General features: G+C 43.9%; 1 protein-coding gene across 1 annotated transcript in view; it reads right to left on the bottom strand.

Annotated features, from left to right (window-relative positions):
* Positions 1-2,247: 2,247 nt before the first annotated feature.
* The window catches only part of LOC140207028 (NACHT, LRR and PYD domains-containing protein 3-like), a 35,692-nt gene continuing 16,779 nt past the window's right edge, over positions 2,248-21,160 (bottom strand). Inside the window, 13 exon segments of the mRNA XM_072275347.1 lie at positions 2,248-3,986; positions 5,820-6,023; positions 9,472-10,299; positions 10,435-10,602; positions 11,412-11,582; positions 11,784-11,954; positions 12,090-12,260; positions 12,482-12,652; positions 12,822-12,914; positions 14,057-15,295; positions 15,297-15,846; positions 20,035-20,100; positions 20,194-20,365. Coding sequence (XP_072131448.1) covers positions 10,212-10,299; positions 10,435-10,602; positions 11,412-11,582; positions 11,784-11,954; positions 12,090-12,260; positions 12,482-12,652; positions 12,822-12,914; positions 14,057-15,295; positions 15,297-15,846; positions 20,035-20,100; positions 20,194-20,365 — 3,060 coding nt within the window. The 3' untranslated portion in view covers positions 2,248-3,986; positions 5,820-6,023; positions 9,472-10,211.

Here is a 21,160-nt window from a genome sequence, read left to right as displayed (position 1 = left end):
AGAGACTCCACTTGCCCGCCACTCTGCCTTTGTAAGAGGTTGTACTTTGGTATTAGATACACGGAATACCAGTTGCTATAGAGTATGTTGTTTATGGGACCCGCTTTCTGTGTTAAAATAGCTGCTGAGTTTTCTACACACACAAAAAAAACTGAGGTATGGACATGGAAGCGGTGCTTGCGGAAACTTTTAATGGTGCCCTGATTACCCATAAAGCCGGGAGTTGGAAATTTAGCCGTCGCTGAAGCACCGATCAAATTCGCAGCCGTCAGGATTGCGCATTTTCCCGAATATCACTCATGCGCGCAATACACAAAGGCCTCGGGAGGATCGGCAAGAGGTAAGAGAGAATCTCCGGGCGGGATTTTAAGACTGACTTCGGGACAATTGTTGTGAGATGCGGATACCGTGACCCGCAATCCCGGGACAGTCCTGCTCTCGTCCCTCTCTCTCAGCCCCACGATCTGCACACGGGCCCCAGGGAGCTTCCGGCTGATGAGGGAATGGGAACCGATGGATCTCTCAGGCAGAGCTGAGCTCCAGCTATCTAAATGCAAGGATTGGGAACTCGGAGAAAGGGGACAAAATCTTTTACATCAGCAGGTGAGAAAATCACCTTTGTTCTACTTCCAATCACAAACAAGAGAAAATCTGCAGATGCTGGAAATGCAAGCAACACACACAAATTGTTGGAGGAACTCAGCATTAGTACTCTTTTCCATAGATGCTGCCTGCCCTGCTGAGTTCCTCCAGCATTTTGTGTGTTTTGCTTGTTCTACCTCCTCTTGTTCTGGACTTTTCCACCCGTGAGAACATACTTTGACCCACTCTGTCTGGGTACATAATGATATCAAACACCTTTGCACTGGGCAACAAGTAGCTTTCACATCACAAATGTGCCAGACTCCAATGGGACAGACTACTGCCTTCCCTTCATATTCATTGACATTGCCATCAATGAGTTTACCACTGTCAGTCACCTGGGGGAGGGTTCAGGGGAAATATTTATGTACAAAACAGAAACTGGTGTTACCTGTGTGTATTGTGGTGACGCAAAAGTTGCTGGAGAATTTGCAAGTGGGAAGAAATGGAGCGATATTTGAAAAAATGACTTTTTATAGCATCAGTTAGCAAGCAAATCACGTATGGACGGTGTTCAAATGCTCTGTTGAGAAAATTCTTCATTACCCACTGCAGACCTGCTACGTAGGTTGTGTGAGAGTGCAGATGAAATCAATCAAACCCAGAGCAGATAAAAATGATTATTGACCATGATTTGCTAGCTGTTAAAATGAGAACCTCCATATATAACATTCAGTGTGCACATGTTGTGTCACCAGTTTAAGGAGTTGGAGCTGGGAATGAATGAATTCTGGATTCATCAGCAGTCGGAGGGGTGATTGATATGACATTGAACAGAGGTGAGTTACACCCAAGGTGTAGGACACATGAAACTGGGTGAGAGTCAGGAAGGGGAATGAGGTTAAATAGCCATCTTGTGGCCATCCCCCACAACAACAGGTAGACCATAGAAAGGGTGCAGAGGAAATTTACAAGGACTTTGTGTCGATTAGGGAGCATGGTTTATGAGAATAAGTTGAGTGATCTTGGCCTTTTATCCTTGGAGCGACGGAGGATGAGAGGTGACCTGATAGAGGTGTACGAGATAATGAGAGGCATTGATCATGTGGATAGTCCGATGCTTTTTCCCAGTGCTGAAATGGCAAGCACGAGAGGGCATAGTTCTAAGGTGCTTGGAAGTGGGTATAGAGGAGATGTCAGGGGTAAGTTTTTTTTTATGCAGAGAGTGGTGAGTGCATGGAATGGGTCTACTGGCGGTGTGGTGGTGGAGGTGAAAATGATAGGGTCTTTTAAGAGACTCCTGGTTGGGTACATGGAGCTTAGAAAAATAGAGGGCTATGGGTAAGCCTAGGTAGTCCTAAGCCAGGGTCATGATCGGCACAGCTTTGTGGGCAGAAGGGCCTGTATTGTGCTGTAGGTTTTCTGTGGTCTATATATTCTACCACTTTAGAAACTGTTGGAGGAGGTGGGGAGGGGTGGTTATCTGGCAGAGGAAAGTCAAAGGGGTGATGTGGGTTCAGTAGTTAGGGTACCAGAACTAGAAGGGGACTAATGTCGTAGTGGTAAGGCTTGCTGGTGCTAGTGTGGTGGAGGCAGGCTGGGTTAAACTGAAGTTGTAGTGGGAATGGGAGCCAGAATGACAGAACAGATAGTGGAGAGGGTGAATTGAATTGAATTGACTTTATTACTTCCATCCTTCACATACATGAGGAGTAAAAATCTTTATGTCACATCTCCGTCTGAATGTGCAACATGCAATTTTTAGTAAGTTATAATAGAACACAACAGTCACTATAACTTAGAAATGCAATTGTATCAGCATGAATTAAGCAGTCTGATGGCCTGGTGGAAGAAGCTGTCCCGGATCCTGTTGGTTCTGGCTTTAATGCTGCGGTACTGTTTCCCAAATGGTAGCAGCTGGAACAGTTTGTGGTTGGGGTGACTCGGGTCCCCAATGATCCTTCGGGCCCTTTTTATACTCCTGTCTTTGTAAATTTCCTGAATCATGGGAAGTTCACAACTGCAGATGTGCTGGGCTTTACACACCACTCTACAAAGTCTGTGATTGAGGGAAGTACAGTTCCCATGCCAGGCAGTGATGCAGCCAGTCAGGATGCTCTCAGTTGTGTCCCTGCAGAAAGTTCTTTGGATTTGGGGCTGCATTTCAAACTTCTTACAACCGTCTGAGGTGAAAGAGGCACTGTTGTACAGACCACATGAGATCCTCTGTGATGTGTCTGGCGAGGAACTTAAAGCTGTTCACCCTCTCAACCCCAGATCCATTGGTGCAAATATGGGTTAGCCTGTCTCCATTCTTCCTGTAGTCCACAATCAGCTCCTTTGTTTTTGTGACAATGAGAGAGAGGTTGTTTTCTTGACACCAGACACCTCAGGGCATGGAATGTGATATTGTAGCCATTACTGGGACTTGTTTGCACCCAGCAATCTGAGGAATTCAGAGAAATAAATTTGTGGAGAGATCACAGACTATGCCAAGAAAGAATGCTTCATATAGTGAGCGATTTTAAATTCCCAAAGATTACTGGGGCTCCCGTATATAAAAGGACTGGATAGGTAGAGTTTGTCAAATGTGCCCGAAGTCAGCACGTCGAACTCCCGACATAGAAGTGTGCAATAAGCTATTAGAAAATAATCCAGGGCTAGTAACAGAAATTAGTGTATCGGAACACTTTGTATGTAGTGATCATAATGTCAGGAGATTCCAAGTTAATATAGAAAAAGTGAGGACTGAACCATGGGTTCAATTCTCAATTGGAGAATGGTCAATTTTGATGGTATCAGAAAGGATCTGACAAGTGTGGTTTGGGACAGGCTGTTTTCTGGCAAAGGAGTACTTGGTAAGTGGGAGGCCTTCAGAAGTGAAATTTTGAGGGTGAAAAGTTTGTATGTGCCTGTCAAAGTAAAAGATGAAAGTTAACTGGTGCAGGGAACCTTGGTTTTCAAGGGATATCGAGGCCCCGGATATTTTGTTCCTCTAAATGCCTCAGACTGTTGGGTGCGACCAAGATTCATTAATGACTACAATAATCATAATTTCATGCCCTGAGCTCATCTGATGTTTTTTTTTAGTTGTCGTCAGTTGCTTTCTAAAAGCTTCCTAATACTTTTTGCTCTTTTGTTTGGCCTCTCTTTGGTTCTTATGTTGGCTTAGGCTTCTCATTTCAGCCATGGTTGTGTCCTCCTGCCTCTACAATGCTTCCACTTCTTTGGGATGTATCAATCACTCAGCTCCTGAATTGCTCCCAGAAACTCCAGCCATTGCTGCTCCATTGTCACTCCTACCTGTCTCCCCTTCCAGTCAAGTTTGGCCAGCTTCTCTGCCACAGAAACATGGAGAAGGTCAGTACAGAACCATGCCCACTCTGGACGATCAGAATGGTAATCTATATGAGGAGACAAAATAGATGGGAGAGATTTAAAATTTTTTTTTTTTTTTTTTTTTGCATCTCTATTTTTCAGGAGTTGGACACAGAGTCTATAGAAGTGAGGCAAAGCAGCATCAACTTCATGGACCCTGTACAGATTACACAGGTGGAGGTGTTTGCTGTCTTAAGGCACATTAGCGTGGATAAATCCCCAGGCCCTGACAAGTTGTTTCCTGGGACTCTGCGGAAGACAAGTGCAGAAATCGTCAGGGCCCAAGCACAGTGTGATGTCAGATCACATCTTGGTGACTAAAGTGATCTCATCTGAAATGTTGCCTTCACCCACTGATGTATTTTGTAAATCTTTTCACAGGTTAAGAACGACAAGGAATTTGTCTCCCAGAATCTCAGAGACAACACGCCAGTTTTGTCCTTCCTGTCCATTAGGAAGTGGATCAAGGGATTCACTCAATCATCCTTCCTGCTCACACTATTGGAATGGATTCACTCAGTCATCTCAACTGAAAGTCCATCAGCAATTCCACACTGGGACAAGGCCACTCACTGTTCTGTATGTGGGAAGGGAATTAATCAGTCATCCTACCTGCGGACACACCAGTCAGTTCACACTGGGCAGAGGCTGGCCACCTGCTGAATTTGTGGGGAAGGATTCAGTCGGTCATCTGACCTAATGGCTGACCAGTCAGTTCACACCGGGGAATGGCCATTCACCTGCTCGGACTGTGGGAAGGGATTCACTTTGTCATCTCACCTGCTGACACATCAGTCAGTTCACACTGGGGAGAGGTTGTTCACCTGCTCAGATTGTGGGAAGAGATTCACTCAGTTATCCAGCCTACAGACATACCAATCAGCCCACACAGGGAAGTGGCTGTTCAACTGCCCAGACTGTGGGAAAGGATTCAATCACTCATCCACTCTCCAGAGACACCAGTCAGTCCACACTGGAGTATGGCCATTCACCTGCTCAGACTGTGGGAAAGGATTCACTCGGTCATTTCAACTGAAGGTACATCAGAGAGTTCACACTGGGGAGAAGCTGTTCAGCTGTTCGTTGTGTGGGAAGGGATTCACTCGGTCATCCGACCTACTGGCACACCAGTGAGTACACATTGGAAAGAGGCCGTTCACCTGCTTGAACTGAAGGAAGGGATTCACCCAGCTATTTGGTCTAGGAGACACCAGTAAGTTCACACAGCAGAGATGCTGTTTACCTGCTGTGAATGTGGAAGGGGTTCAGTCACGTACGTAACCTTATGACATACTACTGGAGTCAGAAAAGTTTTAAGTTTAAAACTATGTTGAACTCTGCAATTTTTCCCACTGATCATCCAGTTCTGGACCCTGGTGACTGGGCATGGGAGGAGTTTCTTCTGCTGCACATTCACCTTTAATGGGACTGGAGTTTAATATTCTGGATCTGGGACAAATAAATCAGTTTTGTTTTAAACTCTTTCTCCGGTAATATATAATTTAGAAATCTTATCTGACTGTTGAGTGATTTTTTTTTAATGTCGTTTATAGCTCTTCCTCCTTCTGTCCTCGGTAGTGTTAATCTAAGTGTGTTTGAGTGTAAATAGTCTTTTCTGAATTTGTCATTTCAGTTCTTATTTTTCTTTGTAAAGTTTCCACATCGGAATGGAACCAAGATATTTTGCCAAGGAATATGTTAATATTGGAATAGTGAAAGAGTTTATTGCCTTTGTTGTATTTGCTATACCATGGAAATATGTTTGGCAAATGTTCTTAAGCCTTGAAGTCAATTTTGTCATATGTTTTCTCTTTTTCACAATACTTTCTATTTTCTCTGCTTATTGATATTCCAGGTACCTGGGTATCAAGAGTTCTGATGAAGGAAGGGTCTTGGCCCAAAATGTTGATTCCCAACCATAGATGCTGCCTAACCTGCTGATCTCCTCCAGCACATTGTGTGTGTTGCTCTAGATTCCCAGTATCTGCAGGGTCTCTTGTGTCCCATATACTTGTATGTTTCTTGAATAGGACACACAGGGAGGCAGAGTAGGTTGTATGGTTCTGTTGGTAAAAAATAAAATCAAATCATTAGAAAGAGGTAGCATAGAGTCGGAAAGTGTTGTGTCATTGTGGGTAGAACAAAGGAATAGCAAGAGTGAAAAGACACCAATGGGAGTTTTACAGAGACCCAAAACAGTAGTATGTATATCTTCCACAAATCACAATGGGACAAGGAAAATGCATGCCAAAACAGCAATATTACAGTATTCCTGGCAGATAGTCATGCAAATATATTGGGAATATCAGGGAGGTGCTGGATCCCAAGAGGAGGTTTCCTAGAATGCCCACAAGATGGCTTTTTAGAGCAGCTCCTGGTTGAGCCCAGCTGGGGATCAGCTATTCTCGATTGGGTGTTGTGCAACGAACCGGAATTAATTAGAGAACTTACGGCGAAAGAACCAAGAGGGGGAAGTGATCTTAATATAATGGAATTCACCCTGAAATGCGAGAAGGAGAAGCTAACGTGAAATGTGTCAATATAACCGTAGAATAAAGAGAATTACAGAGGCATGAGAGAAGAATTGGTCTGAATTGGTAAGTAAAGAATACTGGAATGGATGACAACAGAACGGCAGGAATTTCTGTAAGTAATTTGGAGGCACAGGATATAAGTACCAAAGAGGAAAAAGTATTCTGTGCCGTGTAGCTACTGTATAATATGGAACTACTTTATGTTGTAGCAACACGTTGTTGCGTGTGCTATTAGGTGCGTATTGATCTGTACATGTGTGCCGAGTTCGGTTGTTGCCAGTAAAGAACCATGGGCTGAAAAATGGCAGATGGAGTTTAATACTGACAAGTGTGAGGTATTGCACGTTGGAAAGACAAACCAAGGTAGAACATACAGGGTTAATGGTAAGGCACTGAGGAGTGCAGTGGAACAGAGGGATCTGGGAATACAGATACAAAATTCCTTAAAAGTGGCGTCACAGGTAGATAGGGTCATAAAGAGAGCTTTTGCTACATTGGCCTTTATTAATCAAAGTATTGAGTATAAGAGCTGGAATGTTATGATGAGGTTGTATAAGGCATTGGTGAGGCCGAATCTGGAGTATTGTGTTCAGTTTTGGTCACCAAATTACAGGAAGGATATAAATAAGGTTGAAAGAGTGCAGAGAAGGTTTACAAGGATGTTGCCAGGACTTGAGAAACTCAGTCACAGAGAAAGGTTGAATAGGTTAGGACTTTATTCCCTGGAGTGTAGAAGAATGAGGGGAGATTTGATAGAGGTATATAAAATTATGATGGGTATACATAGAGTGAATGCAAGCAGGCTTTTTCCACTGAGGCAAGGGGAGAGGAAAAAAACAGAGGACATGGGTTAAGGGTGAGGGGGGAAAAGTTTAAAGGGAACATTAGGGGGGGCTTCTTCACACAGAGAGTGGTGGGAGTATGGAATGAGCTGCCAGACGAGGTGGTAAATGCGGGTTCTTTTTCAACATTTAAGAATAAATTGGACAGATACATGGATGGCAGGTGTATGGAGGGATATGGTCCATGTGCAGGTCAGTGGGACTAGGAAGAAAATGGTTCGGCACAGCCAAGAAGGGCCAAAAGGCCTGTTTCTGTGCTGTAGTTTCTACGGTTTCTATGAAACATAGCAAAATAGCATTGTTGTGTAACCAGGCTACATACATAACATATTCCAAAGGCAAGATGATACAACTGTGGCTAATAGGAAGGTAAAGCCAACATAGGCAGCAAAGAGAAGGCATTCAACAGAGAAAAAATGGTGGTAGGTCAGAGGATTGGGAAGCTTTTAAAAACCAACAAAAGGCAACTAAAAAAATAATTAAGAAGGAAAATATGGAAATCGAAGGTAAGCTGGCCATTAAGGAGGATCCTAAATGTTTCTTCTGATGCATAAAGTGTAAAGGAGAGATGAGAGTGCATATCGGACCAACGGAAAGCGATGTTGGAGGAGTGGTAATAGAGGCAAGGAGCTGGCGGATGAACTGAGTCAGTATTTTTCATCAGTCTTCACTGTGGAAGTCCAAATATCAGTGGTCAGAAATATTTATAGTACATTCCTCAGGAGCAGGTTCTTGGGAAACAGAAAGGTCTGAAGGTAAAGGCCAGCTGGACCACATGGCGTACATCCCAGAGTTCTCAAAGGGGTGACTGAAGAGATTGTGGAGGGATTAGTAATGATGTTTCAATAATCAATTCAATCTGGCATGGTTCTGTAAGACTGACAATTTGGAAATATCAGTCCACTCTTCAAGAAGGGAAGGTGGTAGATGAACAGATATTATAGGCCAGTTAGGTTCACTTCACTCTTTGGGAAGATATTGGAGTCAGATATTGAGGATGTGTTTTCAAGGTATTTTCAGTCATTTTCAGCATGTTTTCCTCAAGGGAAAATCTTGCCTGACGAGTATGTTGAAAGTCTTTGAATTAATTGAAGTGACAAGCAAGATAGACAAAGGAGATTCAGTTGATGATATGCAGCTGAAGTTTCAGAAAGTCTTTGACAAGGTGCCACACATGAGGCTGCTTATCAAGTTATGAGCCCATGGTGTTACAGGAAAGACTCCCTTATGGACAAAGCAGTGGCTGATTGGCAGGAGGCAAGGAATAGTAATGAAGGGAACCTTTTCTGATTGGCTGCTGGTGATCAGTGGTGTTCCACAGGGATCTGTGTTGGGACCAATTCTTTTATGTTACTGTATATGGCAATGACTTGAATGACAGAATTGATGGTTTTGTTGCAAAGATGCAGATGATATCAAGTCAGTTGGAGGGACAGGATGTTTTGAGGAAATTGGGAGGCTGCAAAAGGACAGACAGATTAGAGAAATTACTTGAGTCAGAAGATGGTAAATGTGTGGAATTTTTTGCCATGAGTGGCTGTGGAGGCCAAGTTATTGGTTGTGTTTAAGGCAGAGATTGATAGTTTCTTGATTAGCCAGGGCATCTATGGGTATGGGGTGAAAGTAGAGGAGCAGGGATGACTGGAATGATTGGATCAGCCCACGATGGAATGGCAGAGCAGACTCGATGGGCTGGATGGCCCACTTCTGTTCCTATATCTTATGGTCTTATGATTTAAAGGAGGTGAAGCCTTGAATTCTAATCTTGCTAAGAAATAGACACTACAAAAAGTGCGTCTTTGGAATGTTACGTATCTGAAGTTTTGTTTTATAACTTTCTGTCAGATCAGCGACGCCCCATGTGCTTTATTTGTAAACAACGAAACCATCAAGATTGCAGCAACACTTCCATAAATGACACACTGAAAAAGCTACTGATGGTTTTACTCGGTTCCGGAAGATGATAGAAGCATTTGAAAAGCGTTGCACACTCAAGTCATTTGGAAAGAAAGGTACAAATGACTTGGATTGTGGTCTCATTGCTTCTCATAACATTTCCAAAATGATAGTAGAAGTGTGCAAAATCTCACACAATTAGGGAAAGACTAATAACGCCTGCCGTATCAGGTACTCACCACTGTTCTCAAAATGGATACCAGTGTTGATGATGGATTTCAGCTCAAAACAGACATTAGGCATTTTCAGATTTCTTCACTCTGAAGACTGCTTCTGAAAATCTTCATTTTCGGGGGATGAAAATGCCGTTTTAGTGTGGACAGAGAGTCAAAACGAAGAGAAAAGGCTTTGTTTTCAAAATTATCCAGCGTAGTGTGGATGTAGCCTCAGTCTGAATGCGCAGCTACTTGCCCTGATGAATTCAAACCTGGCATTAAAAATTTAGATTCCCACTATCTCTTGGCAGTGCAACTGGAGCACATGCCAACCTCCGTAGTCTCCCGGGAAAGTAGAGGCGCTGTCGTGCTTTCTTCACAATCAATCCAAAACTCAACAAAATAAAGTGATATTTGACGAATAACGTTTGCAGTCTGAATGGACAGCTGCTTGCCCAGATGAATTCAAACCTAGTATTAATGATTTGGATTCCCACTATCTCTTGGCAGGACAGCTGGAGCAGACCTTGGGCGAGTTCTGTCTGCATTTCCAAGGAGCTCAGATGTTAGACACTGAGGGATCTGGCAGAAGATTAATCAATGGCCAGACAGCTCTGACACCCAAAACAGCACTGGGGCACCTGATGACGTGTAGTGGCACATGCTCATCCGGAGCTGCAGTTGTTTAGGGTTTCAATCCGAGTTGTGACTGTGAAATCGATGAATACTATTCCACAGGAGATAGTACTCTACATTTGAATGAATCACAGTTTAACACTAAGTCCATTTCTGTTTCCCCGCAATGACATCAGTTGATTTTGCCCCTCTGCAGTGAATGGATTCCCCTTCAGCCTGAAACAGATGTAAGAATACAGAGGACGTTATACAGTTTGACTAGCAGGGCGGTGGTCTTGCTAATTCAGCAACAAATATTTCCAGGAAAGCCCAGTGAAGTTTTATTGCATTAAACATTAATATAGTACTCACGTGATTTTCCTCAAGCTCTTGCGTCGCAGTATCAGCCGGCGGAACGAGTCGGTCGATTTGTCTGTGAATGAGTTTCCTCCCAGGTCCAAAATTTTCAGTGAACTCATTTTGTTGAGAACGAAGCAGAGGGACTCTGTGCAAGAATCGGTCAGACCGTTACTGTGCAGACTGGGGATCGCAAAGACAAAGAACAAGAGTCAGATGAATCGTGAGTATGTTTTTATTTTTACTCTCACTGAAACTAACATGGATGATAGAGTTAGTGAGTCTTGGGTCATGGCACCATACAGCATTGAAACAGGCCACTCTGTCCACGACTGCGTCTCTTCTCACTTTGTCAAGACTCTGCTTCCAAAACTCTCTCCAGCTGTGAAGTACTGGTACGCACCATTCTCTGGTTGAAAATCACCGCAGCAACTATTCCCCATCTCTATCCATGAAACTCTGCCATCCTACAACTGTCTTGTAGTATTTATCTATACCTTACTTTTCAATATCTCATTAACCACTCTAAACCTCCTCCGTCCAGGGAAAAGTGACTGAGCCTCCCCAGACTCTCATAACAGAAATATCCCATTCCAGGAGATACCCTAGCAAGGGCAACTTGACAGTAGATTCTGGAATATGGAGAGAATCACATATCGCTGGAGGACTGAGATGGCCATGTAGAATCTGTGGAGGCATAGTTACCATTTCTGATCGAGATATTGAATGAAGACCAACATCCTGTCAACTTTCACTGCACCATCGGCAGCGCTGTCACATTCTTCCTTTCACACGATCACCAGAGCTGCATGAACTCCAGCTGGGATCTGAGCAATATTTGGTGACGTTGGAGATGAATGTCTCATCACTTGGGTCACTGTAATCAATGTGCCAATTTATGACGAAGGTCCGTCGTCCTGGGGCCGTTTTTACCGCATTGAGAAAGATGTTCACAGTCAGTTAAGAACATACCTTGTCACACTGATACTTACTCTAGTTCCAGTAGTTTACATTGGAGCTCCACCAGCACCTCAGACAGACGTTTCACCCCTGAATCTCCGATATTGTTATCACCCAGTGACAGAAGCTTCAGGGAGCAGTTTGTTTTGAGAGCGATAGCAAGATCCTCACTGAACGAATCTGTGAGAGCGACATCCCATAATCTGAGGGACAGAGACGCAGATGGAAATGGAAAGAGGAGGATCTGTTTTCACTTCCAATTCACTGTTTGTTGATAATACTCCTCATCTCTTATTGTATACTTAACATTATTGATACTAACAATGATCCACTCTCTTAAATGTAATTAAATTTCAGACACATAGTAGTTGTAAAATATGACCTCTCCATAGTCTGACTCTTACCGTAGTTTCTGTATTTTACACTCTGGGCTGTTCAAAGGTCCAAATATCAGCTTCACCCCTGAATCTCCCAGATTATTATAGTCCAGGGCAAGATCCACCAGTGACGGGCTAGTAGCTAGAGCGGAGGCGAGATACTCTGCGCCAGAAGCTGTGAGACCGATTCTACATAACCTGCAGTTCAAAAGAAGCAAATGAAACCCAATGCAAATTTGTCATTATTATTCCAGCTGAGGTCAAAAAGTACCAAACACATTCTACAACATTAGGCATTAAGTTGTAAGTACAATTTCTCAGTTTGGTACTTACCACAGTTCCTGTATTTTACAGTATGGGGTCCTCAGAGCCTCAGAGAGCAGTTTGACTCCTGAATCCTCCAGTTTATTGTTATCCAGTTCCAGTTTGATCAGTGAGTGGTTTGTTCTGAGAATGCAGGCAAGATTCTTGGCGCAAGAAGCTGTAAAACTATTGTTCTTCAGTCTTGTGACCAGAAGAATTAGAGTGAGAGCAAATGAGGGGGAGAGAGAGGGTGGGGTGGGACGAGGGGGGGAGAGGGGGGAGGGAGGCAGTGAGAGAGAGAGAGAGAGAGAGAGGGAGAGCCAGAGAGAAAATTAGTACACCATTCAATCTGTGTTCCTGATAATAACACTAACGTTGTACAACTGAGATTAGAACAATATCTGTCACTCTCCACTACTTACCCCAATTTTTGTATTTTACATTCCGAGTTATTTAGAACTCCGAACAGCTTTTTTACACCTGTATCTCCCAATCTGTTGTCCTTCATATCGAGCTCCGTCACTGAGCGGTTTTTAATGAGAGCAGAGGCGAGGATTGCAGTCTGAGAGGCTGTGATACAATTATTGCCCAATCTGGTGTCCCATAATCAAAGGAAAAAAAGGGAGACTGAGACCTCAGAAGAAACAACTCAATATAAATCACCAGATTTTACCAGTAGTTACGTTAATTGTTAATTGTTCATAACTGTGTTCTGTTCTAGATATAATCAGAGAATCAGACTTCTCATAGTATGGTTCTTACCGCAGTTTTTGTATTTTACAATCCTGCTCCCTCAGAGCTACAGAGATTAGGTTCATTGCTGAATCACCCTCACCCAATTCATTGTTTGTCAATCTGAAGGAAAAGAGAGAGTTGTGAGACTCAAACTGGCTCAGACCCATGACCTGACACATTTTGCCATTCTGATATTTCAAGTAAACATTAAGTAGTGAAGAAGTTTTCAGCTAAATTATTCTCACATTAAGAATTAATCCCAATATGTTACATCCCACTTGTTTTCAAGGTCTGTGTTTTGTTGCTCTTTCTAAACTTATCTCTGTCCAGTTTTGCTTTCTGTATTATTTTGTTGTTATAATTTAGTTCATATTTGTCAAACCTGCATAATTTATGATGCACATTAAATCCCAGATTCACAGAGGAAGGGCCACATTCCATAAAATTAAACATAAACTCGATCTGACATGTGCAATATTCCTGTACTATCTCAGATCAGCACGAACTGCAGCTGGGAAGCCCTTCAAGGAACTTTTCCAGACAGGCAGAATTTTGGTGGAGATGCAATTTTTCAAAGTACCAATTCCCTTCATTTATAACAGTCAGTTTTCATTTCAAACCCAACCATTCTTGAAAAACTTTTGTAGACTCTGTCTCAAGCAGAGCCATAGACAGCAAACAGATCATACCACTCTCCAGCTCAGTAGTTGAAATGTGGTGTGAGGGTGGCCACAAAATTGGTCCAGTTACGTCTCTAGTCTCAGGATAACTGCTGCAGCCGGTATATTGTAACTGTTTGCTGGCTGCTATAAACGTCTATGTATCACCGACTGGACAATGAAGATGGTGGCTGTTGTGACTGAGTCTTTGACTGCCTGGCCCAGAGAAGGAAGAGGCTGCAAATGGGTGAAGGGATGCAGACGACTGAAAAGTGGAAAGGGCTGTGTCATTATTGTGTTAAGCTAACATCTGGTCACTTACAAGAAGCTCAGATCGCGCACTGACAACAGAGCTGTGCTCTGATCTTTGGCAATAAATGGGGATGTGGCTGCTCCCTGTGCAACACATGATGATAGTCGCTGCCGTTCTCCAGAAGGGATACGATACTGTTAGTCTGCTAATCATCAGTCAGTGACAAATTTAAGATATTTAGTCATCGGTAAAGCGAGCAAACAGTGACACAGGGCTATTTATTTGGCTAAATACATTTAACATTAAATCTTTAATTTTCACTGATAGAAAATCTAAATATTTAGAATTACCCCAACTCTTGGCATTTGTAGAGACTGGGTGCCAGCCGTTGGAGTCCTTCACACTGAATGTAGCAATGATCCAGGTCGAGGTGTTTTATTGTATCACAGAGTCCGATGACATGAGACAGGACCGCACAGTCAATTGGGGTCAGTCGCAGTCCACTAAGTGAAAGTTTTTCCACAGACCCTAGTGCTTCCTGAGCTAGCACACGATTCTGAGACTCAAACAGGTAGTGCAATGTGTTCAGGAGGCTCCTTTTATCGGCTTCGTTCTCTGTGTTTCCACTCCGACGTTTGAACTCCCCCTTCACAAAGTCAATCACCTGGCAGGCTGCATCGACAGGAAATGGACCCAGAACCTCCTTCCAGCGCCAGGCTGACCCCGAGGAGAGACCAGCAACAAAACGGAGAAATACCTCAAACCGCCCATCTGTCATGCAGCAGGCTTCAGCGAGGATCTTCACAGTATCCTTGAGGTCTGAGGTCAGGTATTGTGCGACTGCAGCTACAAACTCTTGGATGGTGAGGTGTGGGAATGTGTACACCACACACCGGGCAGAATCCTCTCTCTCCAAAAGCTCCATCAGGAACCCGGACAGGAACTGGGAAGGTTGCAGTTTGTACTTGATCAAATCTCCATCTGTAAACACAATCTTCCTCTCAGACACTCCTGTGAAGGCCATCTGACCAACCCTGAGTAACACATCATGAAGGTTCTCAATCTCACGGCCGTGGTTTTTCAGGATGTTGTAAACGTAGTAGGAATATAGTTGGGTGATGGTCTTGGGAACTTGCTGCGGGTCCTTGTCTCCTTTTGTAAAGAAGGGGCCCAGTGCTAGAGCGAGGATCCAGCAGTAGGAGGGGTTGTAGCTCATGGTGTACAGGATCTCGTTCTCCTTCACGTGTTTGAAAACAGCTGCTGCCACCGTCTCATCTTCAAAATGCCTATAGAAATAATCCTTCCGTTCCTCACCAACAAATCCCAGGATTTCAGCCCAGACACTAATCTCCGCCTTTTCCAATGAATGTAACGCAGTGGGGCGGGTGGTCACCAGCACTGAACACCCTGGGAGCAGTTTGTGCTGGATTAAATTGTACACAATGTCCGACACATGGCACCGGAATTCTGGGTCTGCACAGCATTGCTGAGGTTCTGTGTCTCTCCGACTCTCAGTAAAATCAATTCTATCCTTTAGTTCATCCAAACCATCAAATATAAACAGCAATCCCTCCGGGTTCTTCCAGACTATTCTCAAAGTAAGGATACTGTTGCAGAATCAGTTCCGTCAGGCTTATATCACGGTTAATGGTGTTTAGATCCCTGAATTTGAAACTGAACACAAAATGGTAGTGTTGGTATATTTTCCCCGTGGCCCAGTCATAAACAATCTTCTGTATCATTGTTGTTTTCCCGATGCCCGGGACTCCGGCCACTGCTGCTGAATTCCCAGGTTTCACTCTGTTCACTGATGTTGGATTCACAGAGTCAAATCCTAAGAATCTCTTTATTCGCTGCCAGTAAGTTATGTTATGGGAAAAGCTGCTTTGAAGCAACTGATCAGCATGGATTTTTTCCAACTCTCCCCGAAGATGCTTCATTCTCCACTCCTCATGGTCTCGGCCTCTTGCCAGCAGCTCGTGTTCCACAAACCTCCGTCCTCGAACAGAAGAAATGACCGTCAGCTCAGCGTATCGATCAACCAGCTTGAAAACCTTAACCTTCTCCCTCAACAGAATCGTGTTCACTCTGAGCTTTTCAGTTTCTTCCTGCAGTGTCTTCTTGTGTTTCTCATGAACATCTTCCATGGGAACAGAAAGAAAATTGACACAGTTAGATTCTCAACTTAATAGCGATACATGCAAAATTCAAATCACTAGAATTTCAACAGTTAACTCTAAAGTGCTGTGGTTGTTACCATCGAAAGTGAAAATCCACCAAGACACAGCTGTTTGGCCTGTAACCAATATGCAAAAAAATAAAATAAATAAAATCAAGTCTTCACAGAGCTGTCAGCTGTGAAGGTGAACATATCTCGAATACTCCACTGCAACTGCCTGTGTTGACCAACTCAAGACCCTTTCATTTCCAGGTACTTTATTTTGAGGATAAAGTTTGAAAATCCACATGTTAAGGGTCTCAGCCTGACATGTCGACTGTTCATTTCCCTCTGTAGATGCTGTCCAGCCATATGAGCAATGTCAGAATCTGTACTATCTTCATATTGACAGGCGATGTTTTGTCAAGTTAAAATAGCTACTGGAAGAACTTATCAAAACAGTCACCGCATGTGTAGAAGAAAGCAGAATTAACCTTTCAGGTCACTGTCCTTATGAAGCCCTTAGAAAATCTGAATATCTTCAATTGCAGAGGAAAATGAGGTTGGAAAGAATGGGCAACCACAATATTAAATTAACCTCAGTCCCTTCTGCCTGCAGGCTCCATATTCCTCCCTTCCCTTTGTGTTTACAGTCCCTTAAGTGTCTCCGTCCACCACCACCCTGGCTGCACACTCCAGGTGCCCGTCACTCTCTGTCCCGACACATCTCCTTCAGAGCATCCCCCTCTCACCTTAAACACATGCCCTCTGGCATTACGCATTTCAAACAAGTACTGGCTGTCAACTCTATCTATCAGTGACTTATAAACCTCTGTCTGTTTCCGCCCTCTGACCACACCAATCCAGAGAAAACAAGCCACGTTTGTCTGAACTCTCCCTGGAGTTAACTCCCTCTAACCTAGGCCGTATCCTATTGCCCGGGTGGCAAGCAGCGGTGGAAAGCCTCTACTCTAAGGCTAAAGAGCTGGTGGTAGACCTGAAGAGAGCTAAGGCACTGGTGACCCTTGTTTCCATCCAGGGGGTCAGTGTGGACATGGTGGAGGATTACAAATACCTGGGGATACGAATTGACAATAAACTGGAATGGTCTAAGAACACTGAGGCTGTCTACAAGAAGGTTCAGAGCCATCTCTATTTCCTGAGGAGACTGAGGTCCTTTAACATCCGTCGGACGATGCTGAGGATGTTCTACAAGTTTGTGGTGGCCAGTGTGATCATGTTTGCTGTTGTGTGCTGGGGCAGCAGGCTGAGGGTAGCAGACACCAATAGAATCAACAAACTCATTCATAAGGCCAGTGATGTTGTGGGGATGGAACTGGACTCTCTCATGGTGGTGTCTGAAAAGAGGATGTTGTCAAAGTTGCATTCCATCTTGGTCAATGTCTCCCATCCACTACATAATGTACTGGGTGGGCACAGGAGTACATTCAGCCAGAGACTCATTCCACCGAGATGCAGCACAGAGCGTCATAGGAAGTCATTCCTGCCTGTGGCCATCAAACTTACAACTCCTCCCTTGGAGGGTCAGAAACCCTGAGCCAATAGGCTGGTCCTAAACTTATTTCCTTGCTTAATTTACATATTACTATTTAATTATTTGTGGTTTTATTACTATTTAATTATTTATGGTGCAACTGCAATGAAAACCAATTTCCCCCGGGATCAATAAAGTATGACTATGACTATGACTATTCCCCAGTGTGATACAGCCAGCCTGTCCTGGGAACCGATAGATATGACCTTTGTGATGGAGACACTGCCTAACAAGACTGCCAACGTGCTCAAGCACAGATCGAGCCCTGATCCGAGTATCGATCGTAATTATGTCTATACGTACTGTTGCCTTGCAGGGGGACAACCTTATACTACCTGCTCACAGGGAAGCTCAGCCCACGTGCTATCATTGATGAAGAATGCTGCTCATACATTCTTGCCGAATCTGGAAATCTGTTTCCACAAAACAGATTCCTGCACATTCCCCCAATCACAGTAAATGTATATTCTCTGGTATTAGCCATTGCGACCCGGGGAGGAAAGGTGATGGCTGTAGGTTCTACCTGTGTCTCTTATCACCTTATACACCTGTATGAAGTTGCCTGTCATCCTCCTCCACTCAAAAGAGGGAAGTTCTAGATTGCTCTAGGATGTGTAATCTAATATGGGCAGTATCCTGGCAAATCTCCTTTGAACTTTCTTTAAAGTTTCCACATCTACCCTATAAGGAGGCAACGAGAACTGAACACAACCTTCCACGTGTGGTCCAGTCAGAGTTTTAAAGAGACCCAACATTACTGCATCTCATGGCTCTTGAGCTCAATCAAGATGGTGTCACGTGTGTAGCGTGTCTGGGGGTTTCGCAATACATCAGTGGGAGGAGAGAGAGCAGTGAAAAATGATATCTTATCCGTTAAATAGGGGCTGTGGACAATTCTGATTTCATGGTGTGACAAGAATACACATGGATGTTAGCTGTCCTGTGTGATCAGCAGTTAGTCTGCCACCTGTCTTCAAGAGAGAGATAAGGAACACAATGAAACCGCATCTGGAGATGTGTAATGAAGGGACGGGAGAGAGAGAGCTGTCTGGAGCGGCTCCCCCTTTGAACCCTGAACTGTTTGAAGTGATGGACAGGTGATGCTCCAGCAGGGGGATAAAAAGGGACAGGTTCGCTAAGGCAGGACACACACGACACCCGAGGTAACGAGACCCTGGAAGCAGTGTTCCTCTCACGAGTCGGTGGGAAGTACCAGACAATGCACAGGGTGGAAAGGTACGATCAGCGGGAACCCGGTGTGTGTCCGCCCTTGCTTGGGTGCCGGGTTCACTGCAGAGGATTGACCGCATCTGGAGGAGGGGTCACAGTCGGTGACCTCAGGTGACATCACCAAGGACCTGCCCGAAATCTGCTTGAGAGCAAATATCGCCGGTCTGTGAGTGGAAGCCGTTTCTGAATGATCAGTCGTTCCCGTTCTCTCTCTCTCTCCCCCCACGTTGTCCATCGCCATGGCAACGATTACTGCGAACTGAACTATTAAATCGAACTGGACTTTTGTGTCACTTTGAAATTGGTCATTTACCCCTAGACAACGATAGAGCTTGATTGATGCTGTTATCTTAATTCTGTGCACATGTGTGTTTATCATTGCTGAACTGTTGCATTTATTATCCTTTCGATTACTGTGTTGCTTGTTTCTTTAATAAAACTTTCTTAGTTCTAGTAATCCAGACTGCAACTGAGTAATCCATTTCTGCTGGTTTGGCAACCCAGTTACGCGTACATAACAATGGAGACAGACGTGAAGGCACAGAGGAACACCTGGAGAAATTTCTGAAACGCCCGTTTGCTGCTGTCGTTACTACGCGGTAGGGAATCTTCTGGAGGGAAGGCCTCAAAATCCCCAGCTTTGCTTGCTGTTGGCGACCAAGATTGAGATCGAATCGTTCGGACAGAGATGTCGCTCAGTATTCAGTGTCGAAGAGCTGATCAGAGTCCCTAAGTTTTCAGATGGCTCAGATTCGGACTGTGGTTGGGCATGGCAGGGAGAGTTCTTCTTCCTTCTCCCGTCTGCGTGAGGTGTGGGACATTTGAGAGACTTCAAACTTTTTACTGTGCTGATGGATTTCTTCATCAAGTTATGGTGTTGTAACTATATGTTATAATTATGTGGATTTGTTAGTTTTTTCAGTCTTGGTCTGTCCTGTGTTTTGTGATATCACACCAGAGGAAACATTGTATCATTTCTTAAATGCATGCATTACTAAATGACAATAAAAGAGGACTGCGTGTCTTCAGAATCTAATCTAATATCAGAACCACTGTAAGAGTTAATGAGACTCAGCAGTTCATCAGAATCTGAACACTGGTCTACAGGTGTCACAGAATGCGCTAAGCGTTCAAGGCCCAATGGCGCTAAATAGATGGATCAATTAATATAATTCATTGTCACATTTTCAAAATTTGTCATAGATTCGATGATTAAAAGTTTAAACTGCAACAGGTGAGCGATTGGGTGTGAATTCCGTGATCACTCCCTTCAAATCAAACATTTTTTTTTCCCTGTCTCCCAGACTGTGCAAACTTGGGAAGCAACAGCTCTGGCTCACACTGATTCTGGCAAGTCAGCGGTGTCAGAAAGTGGAACCTCTTACCTTTTAACTGAGGTGGTAATTCGGTTAACCCTTCGCTGATGTTCATGTATTCTGGTATATCAGCCCCTGTTTAAATCAATAAATTAAAATTGAATCATATTGTTCCAGTTACAATGGTTTTTATTGTCACTTTGTGTTCAATGTGTTGTTTTACTATACCGAGCTCCTGGATTTCCTTCAATATTCTGTCCAACTTCGGTAACTTGTTTTGCATTTTCACAAATGCTTCCCACATCACCTTCTGGGCTCGGGAACCCTTCCCCATCACCAGGGTGAAGAATACATTTGATCCTTCTGGCCGGTTTCGCTTCAGCACAAGTTCAGTGACTTCCTATAAATAACAAAAACAAATATATTGAGGAGTGTACTGACATAGCACATGAGCAAAGCCACTGCCCAGTCATGGGACGTCTCAGCAGCCAAGGTACAGTCACTGAACGGGCTCGTCACTCGTTCTGCAATCCTTGGATCGAGTCATCAGCAGGAAAACAGGAAATGAAAACTAATAAAACTCTGAATTCACTAGTTGTAGCAGAGTGGGGAATGATCAATACAGGTTTAATGTGATCAGTTCCCATGTTCAATATCCAACTTTCTACAGACTTACCAGTAAGGAAGTTTCAAGCTTGATAATTGTGGGGAATGCAAGATTGCATTATTGATCTGGGAGGCCGTCACTGGAAAACCAAGGGACGATGCCTCAGAAGGTTCTTCAAACAAGGCAATATTGGACAGATTAGATGTACCTGAGTGCCTGATGTAACATAAACTGGGCTGCTATTTGACACGAGGAAAGACATTAATCAGGCATTATCTTCAGTATCTCCATTATCTTCTAAGAAACTCGAAAACTTTCACCAAGTGCCATGTAGCATTCTGATTGACTGCAACACCATCTAGAATGGGGCGAGGGGTGTGTGGCTGGTGGAGATGAGCGGGCTACTGCACAAGATCGAAGTAAGTTGCAGAAACTTCTAAAACTTAATCATCTCCATCATGGGCACGAGCCTCTGTAGTATCTCAGACATCTTTAAGAAGCGGTGCCTTAGGAAGTCAGTATCCATAACTCCATCACCCAGGGCATGACCTGTTTTCATTTCCACCATCAGGAAGGAGGTGCAGAAGT

This window comes from Mobula birostris, chromosome 13 (assembly GCF_030028105.1).
Source record: "Mobula birostris isolate sMobBir1 chromosome 13, sMobBir1.hap1, whole genome shotgun sequence".
NCBI lineage: Eukaryota > Metazoa > Chordata > Chondrichthyes > Myliobatiformes > Myliobatidae > Mobula > Mobula birostris.
Note: the sequence above shows the minus strand (reverse complement) of the source record. Positions and strands in the feature narration are given on the sequence as shown.